Genomic DNA, 7417 nt, shown 5'->3' with positions numbered 1-7417 from the left:
GGCGTTTCCTTATTGTTGGTATGTATCACTTCCATATTAACAACATTACAATCAGGAAAATCACATATATATTTGCTTTTGTGGGATAACCAGTTTTGACTATTCTTCTATTGATTGTTTATATTTAAAATCTAGAAATTAACAGCTCACTTGGAAAAATATCATATTGTTTACCTAATTTTTTTTGGAACAGACTTTCAACAATCTGTTCATTATCTTTATTCAGACGGTTTAATACAAAAGTTTTATCTAGCTTTTCTATAACCTTCTTAATTAGAACAATTATATCTTCATGTAACTCTGTTACTATAATCTTATGAGTTGTAATTCCGTATTTCTCTGATTTTGCTTTAATTATTATTAGAGACGGATTATATTTCATGGTGATAAATTTTCACTTAGTTACCTTGACAGAAGTGAGTGAGTTATTAGAAAATTCATATTAAGCATCACCTTAACTCTATTTTGTTTTATTAAGTTTTATGAAGTATTTCCCTAAGTAAGCTATTATTCTCTTGTAATTTAACTTTTAGCTGCCTAAGTAGGTAAATTTCTGCTTTCGTCGTAATAAAATCATCCTCCTCACCGCCACTTATTATTAAAGTTTTCATTTCTATGTTACGTGCTTTTTCTTTCTTAAACAACTTAACCTGGGCAATTATTGATTTAGCTTTTCTATTTAAAACATCTAAATTTTCTTCGCAATTTAAATCAATGTTGTTATGATTTTGACATATTACCGAGCATTCACTCAATGATATTATAGACTTTAATTTCTTTAAGTCAGATTTATGAGGTACATATCAGGTAAATTTTGATTTTAACTTTGGTATTTAGATAACATTTAACATGTGTATCATTTTCATTATCGGTTTTCTTATTTCCTGGATTACCCAGGAAATAACTCCCATTCAAGAGCGATTTAAAATTTAAGCCTCTCACCTTGACTGCCAGAGACAGACTGATGAAATTTGTTACTAATTTTTTATTATTGTGTGTTTAATGCATATCTTTAGATTGTTATTACATAGCAACGTCAAGCTTCTTACTATTCAAACAAGTCTGTTCTGGTAGTTGTTTCATTCTAGTTTAAGCTAGCTCTCATTTTAAACAAGCGAAATCAGGAAAATTACATCATTAGTAGCAATTTGCGTTTTAAACGATTTCGCAAAGATGATTGTAAACTTTAGACACAGCAACCTTTCCATTTCATGGAAAGTTCACAGTATGTTGTAGTAAAATCATTATTTTTTCATTGTTTTGCTTTTTAAAGTAAAAAAAATGTAATGTTATTTCACTGTCGTAATTAATAAAAAAAGATAATAAAAAAGAAATTTATAACGTAGGAGAGTAAGGTAAAAAAGAAACTCATGATTTCAAATGACCGTTCTCCTTTTAATTTTATTTAATAATAAATCGTCTACAATTCGTTCTAAGTTAGTACGTCTTGGGGTTCTCGGAGTAGCGAGAAAGCATAGTCGACAATAACGGGGCAACTATATTCATTCGATTTCATCCCGAGGAAAATATGATAGACGAAACGAGTAACGAGTTGTAACGGAGGATACATATTCGTATGAGTTTTACAATTTGGTTAAAACAATAAGACATAATGAGAAACGTGTTGCAAATATGACAATGCACAGGGCTTTGCGAAAATTTGTCACAACAATAATTACGTTATAGGTTCGTAATCGATGGGTTGTACGGCATAATACAGGGAAACTTATGCAAAAAGTTTGATGCGTATTTGAGCGAGGAAATCAACGAGATTCGAAGTTACTGTTACAAAGATGAGTCACTTTACATGTGCTTATAATATTCGTGTACATTAGGCAAACGGGCGTAATACGTATAATAAAAAATATATTAAAAAATAATAAACGCTATAATAAACTAACTAAAACTAAAGTTGTACTCAATGGGCAAGTTCAGCAGTTTCATATACGACGACACTTCCACAATCTCGTATTTTTTGTCTTTATACAGTCGGCAGTGGCGCTCAAATAAACGCACTTGATTCACAAAAAGATTCTAAGAAGTGCTAGCGCACGATGTTTATTTTCGATAACATTCTTCGCACATTATATAGAACCGTTCATAAAATCTTACTCATAATTTCGCGGTAAGTCGTGTGGCGCAGTGACGCACAATGCAGCTTCAGTTTTTCAATTGGTCAATTCTTCTTATTTCTTCCAAGGAGAGAGTCACGGTTCGCTTATTTTCGCACGCAGTCTCTCGTAACTCTACGAAAGTCTTCGGCCTACTTATATATACTTATTAATACTATTTCATTCTTTCCGCAAATATCATGTAAACAAGCAATAGTCCTCGTATAGAAAACAATCTTTCGTTCTCATCAAGGGTTTCGTCTATTAAACATGCGAACTTGACACGTTAAAAAAGTGCGAAATTTTTTTTGCGGTCGGGCTGCTTTGCTCGCTTCTTTGTTTCTTCGCTTGTATGCAGTCGCGCGTCACAGCTTCACGACGACTAGACCCATTGGCAAGACGGCCATCGCGCGTATTATTATTATAGTTTCTTTTATACGTGGTTAGCGAAATATCTATATGCGTGTGCATGTATACATGTGCTCGTGTTTCATCGAATGAAATATGCTGCAACTCAGATAATTCGAAAACCGTTTGTGTAAGAAATTTCTATTAGCATTTCATTTGGATAAAGAGAAAATTATATTCCAGGTATTGCTAAGCTTTTAGAAAAGTGGAAAATTGCAAAAATGTTCAATCCGTCGGCAATCTTTCGTTTGAACATTTAAACCGAATTTATTACAAGCAATTTTTTCATAAAACTTTGATAACAATTAACGCTACAATGACGATCGAATCACTTGGACTTGATCTTATTCGCACACCGCATTCTAATATTCTAATATGAAATAGTAAGTATCATCCTGCAGAAGCGCAATTCAATATCGGCGCAATAGCACTGGTGATAAATTTGTAATTTGAATACCGTTTGAAAATATTCGGCTGAATGGCCGTCTTCGAAAAATCTACAATATGAATTTCTTACACAACCGATCTTACATCATATTCGTAATAAATTTTTGTACAAATACCAATATGCATAATAATAAAAAAGAAAAACAATATTCGTAATAATACAAAAGGAAATAGTGAAAAGAATCATCTATGATGGGCGCATAATCAACTGTACGTCGAGGTGCACGAAAATTATTATAGGAAACTGATGTAAAACGAGGGTACGTCGTTAACAATAATCGTCACAACATCTTCACGATTCAACCATATAGTCGGTATTTTTCCTTATATACGCGATACTTTTAATGCATTTGCTTTTACGTGCTGTCAGTGTGAGTATGAATAATATGCTTATACGGTGACCAATAATTTTTTGTATATATAATATATTTATATATTTTTTTTCATTAATTTTTTTAAAATTCTGTAGCGAAACACGCGCGTCATCTTTGAGATCGTTGTATCTAACTATGATATATCTACAATCTTAATTTACGTACGCTTACTCGCTTATTAATACAAAGTGAGAGAAAAATTTCTGACTCGAGAATCGTCGCTGTCACTACATTGCTTCTCTTGATTGAGTTCGATCTGCAAGCTACAACGAAGGGAAATGGAATTGCGATCGCTTTGATCTTGAAGTGAGGATCACTGAATCTTTCGTGTTATTTCGTCGACGCGCGATTCTCCGCACTGCTGTTCTGCTCGCGACTCGTGGCGATGTACTTCCGCCTCGCATTTCTTTATAAAGAAACATAGAAATGAAAGTCCTGCTTATCGAAACCAGATAAGAGAAGGGCCTTTATATTCTGCTTTTCCTTTGTTCGCTTAAAATACTCTGGTAACTCTAACCAGATCAAACTCAACATTCAAATTTGGACTCACTTCGTAATTAATACTTTTCTTTATCAGCAATATAATACAACAGCAACGGGCAATTTTGCGCTTTTAATTACAAATACGCGTTTGTCGTCAATTTTTTTAGAGTTTCATATGTCCAATGTCGATTAATAATATACATACCTACTCTCTACATCGTTATGATTTACAATTATCAAATTATTAATTCACTCATTAGAATTATTTTAGAATATTGGTACTCACTGTATCAGCTGATAATTAATAATGTACTTCCGTTCTCTCTTTCTCTCGCACACACATTCGCTCGCACTATAATTGCTTTTCACGCTTGATTCGCTCATCCAGGCATCGTTTGATACTCGCTTATGTGAATGCAAGCCCTCGTCACTTTACAATGTTATCTCCAAATTGTGTTCATATCCGAGCGTTTTTCCACCTTCGAAGTGTATAGTTGAATCGTGATTCGAGCTTTCGCTAATGCAATAATTGTACTAATGATCTATCAAAGGTATCAGCTTAATCATATAAATAAAAGATTTGTACTATAAAAAGTAATATAAATAAACGAAAGATCTCCCCGGCAGATCGCAATAATTGTTGCATACTGCAGTCTCTCAGAAACACTCGTGCGGTACATTATTTTATTTTATTCTCCTTGTGTATTCCCATAAAAGCGCGTGTCGTCTTATAAATCTCACTCTCCTCGCGTATAATTTGTAGATGAGAAATTGACCTCGTGAGCGTGGGCGTGCGTGTCGTCTCTCTGTCCTTATATTTTTGTCGGCGCAAGCTCTCCTCGCGACGCGCGGAACGAGAACCTGCCGCAATACGCGTATCGACGTCGCTGGACACTTAAGTGTTTCTTCGTCTTACATTGCTTAAGAAAAATTATTGTGCCGATAATAGGTTGGGTCGCTAGTGAAACCCTAAACAGGCAGTGCAGTACGAGTGAGTCCTTAAGCAATCTCGAGGCAAGCTTCGGCCTAATATCACGTTTCAAGTGCATTGCTCATTATTATTACGGATGGCCGATAGGGCGTCCGAGCGTCCGAGCGTCCGAGCGTCCGAGTGCATTTGCTCTCTCCTAGACAAGTAACTTGCTACTTAGATTTAAGGGCGGCGCGAGCACGCGAGTGCCGGTGACGAGTATCTTTGGAGTACGGCCAGCCGGGGCGGCGGCGGCGGCGGGGGTCAGCAGGCGCTCTCGAGGTGGGCGCTCTGCCGGCGGCGGGCCTGGCGCTGGCGGAACTGGTGGAACTCGGCCTTCATGGCCTGCACGCGCGCCTCGATGTGGTCGCGCGAGCAGCGCGCCTGCGGCTGCTGCGCCGGCGGCTGCTGGCGGCGCGCCGTGGCGGGCGTGTGCAGGTGGATGGCCGGCGGCATCTGGTGCTGCGGCGGGCGCTCCTCGCGCGTCGGCGTCGAGGCGGAGGTGGGCGTGGGCGTGCAGGAGGCCGGGTCGAACTCGTAGTGGCCGTCGACGCTGCCGGCGTCGAGGCCCTGGTGCGGCGCCGCGGGCGGCTGGAGCAGCAGGCCGCCGAGCCGCTGGTGCAGCGCCGCCGGCTTGAGCTGCGCGAGCTGGCGCTGCTGGTGCGGGCCGAGCTGCAGCTCGAGCCAGCGGCCGACCGAGAGCGGCGGCGGCGGCGGCCGGTAGGGCGGCGGCCGCCACTCGGCCACGGTGCTGCCGCTGCGCGAGCTCTGGTTCTGCTGGCTGGTGTTCTTGCTGCCGAAGCCCGAGCTGGAGCTGCGGCTCTCGGGCGAGGCCTCGGGCGGCGGCTCGGGCGAGGGCGCGCCGCAGCCCGCCGCCTCGGCCTCGGCCAGCTCGGGCGCGGAGCGCGCGTGGCGCGCGTGCCGCGGGGGCAGGCGCGCGCGCGGCCGCCCCGGGCCGCCCTGCGGCGGCGAGGAGGTGGCCAGCGGCTGCACGGGCACGAAGCGCTGGCTCTCCGCGTGGATGGCCTTGAGCGAGGGCAGCTCCTGGCTGTAGCGCTGGTGCACGTTGCGCAGCTGCAGGTAAGGGGCCGCGGCGGGGCGCGGGCTGTGCAGGCAGGAGGAGCCCTCGCCGGGGCGCACGGAGCTCAGGTCGGGGCTGAGGTAGGCGCCCGCGGCGGCGCCGGCCGGGCGCAGGCCCGCCGCGCAGGCCGGCGACGAGGCCAGGAAGCGGGCCGAGCTGATGGCGCAGATCGGCCCGTCGGCCGCGTGGCAGTGGCCGGCGCGCGCCTCCAGCGGGTGCACGGGCGGGCTCAGCGGCGCGAGCGCGGCGCCGACGGGCGGCCGGCCCACGGAGAAGCCGCTGCACTCGGAGCGCAGGCTCAGTTGGCTGGTGCCCACGAGGGGCCGCCGCCACGAGGACTTGTGCTGCTGCTGGCTGGGCAGGAAGCCGCCGTCGTCGCTGCTCGAGGCGTCGAGGATGCTGTTGTCCGCCGAGGACAGCACCGAGTCGGCGATGACGAAGCGCCCGTCCGCCGCCCGCGAGATCTTGCCCAGGGGCCGGCAGCGCCGGCCCCCGAGCTCCGGGCTCGACGGGCTCACGATCTTGCGCAGCAAGTTCACACCTGGTATTCGGCTTTTTCTAGATCTGCTCCCGGCAACATAAAACAGCAGTGTTAATCTTGGTTCGCTCGTATCGTTGCCGTCCTGGCGACAAATTTGTGACCACGCGAAAACATCTGCCGAACGTTCTTACGAGGATGCTTTTCGTGGAATACTTTGTCCCCGGAGATGGGGCTCCTCGCAGATGTTTTCGCGTCGTTTACAAACAACAAATACGTGCGACACTCACGGAAACTCTATAGGCAATTGCATCAAAGTATCAACTCTAAAGTAATTTTAAATCAACGAATGAGAAATAATATATCGGCAAATCTAACTACAAAAAAGCATGCACATGCATATCATTCCGGTGCGAAACACACATTGAATAAGACAGGTGTGAAAGGTTATCTTGCCGGGTGAGTGAAGTGGAAGTGAACGTGAACATTCTATTCTCAACAAAACTTTTCATCTCTCAAATTGTCATTGTCAATAATCATCTTTCGAAATTTGCATGAAAAATTTCATCATCTTCATTCCACTTTTTTTTTAAATATAGATATTTAATCGATATAAGTAGCAATCATTATTTAGGTGCTCTGGAGGTTGTCACCTTTTTGTCTCCTTTGTGTCCGGCAGCAGGGAAAGTAGGGGAGAGAAAAAATGTAACACAACAATTACATTCTCAGAAACAATCGAGTGATAGTAATTATAAATTCAGTACTAAAGTAAATGTTCAGTCTAGGGGCGGTAACTAGGGAGCAAATAGATGTTCATTCAAGTGTGTACAGAGAGTTATTAAACATTATCCAACTATCTTCATTGAAGTCATTTGTCTGCGTCATTGGTCACCGATTCATTTTAAAACCAATACCCCTTTTTCCCATGCTTTATCAAAAGCATTGATCTAGAAAATATTCGCGAATATTCTCAACATTTTTACTGCGGAGACATCAATGTAACGAAAAGAAAAAGTTTTACAGTGGTTTATACTGGTGTTGAGTCATCTTCGCTCGAAAGAAAGC

At 43.3% G+C, this 7417-nt stretch overlaps 1 protein-coding gene across 9 annotated transcripts in view; it reads right to left on the bottom strand.

The window, feature by feature from the left end:
- Positions 1-1387: 1387 nt before the first annotated feature.
- The window catches only part of LOC131671296 (protein turtle-like), a 160089-nt gene continuing 154059 nt past the window's right edge, over positions 1388-7417 (bottom strand). For all 9 annotated transcript variants that reach the window (XM_058947619.1, XM_058947622.1, XM_058947623.1 and 6 more), the window contains one exon: positions 1388-6438. In XM_058947619.1, coding sequence (XP_058803602.1) covers positions 5058-6438 — 1381 coding nt within the window. In that variant the 3' untranslated portion in view covers positions 1388-5057. The remainder of the gene's footprint in view (positions 6439-7417) is intronic.

This window comes from Phymastichus coffea, unplaced genomic scaffold, assembly GCF_024137745.1.
Source record: "Phymastichus coffea isolate CEN01 unplaced genomic scaffold, Cenicafe_Pcof_1.1 PCOF00123, whole genome shotgun sequence".
Classification (NCBI taxonomy): Eukaryota; Metazoa; Arthropoda; class Insecta; order Hymenoptera; family Eulophidae; genus Phymastichus; species Phymastichus coffea.
The sequence above is the reverse complement of the archived record's forward strand: the minus strand, read 5'-3'. Positions and strand labels throughout refer to the sequence as shown.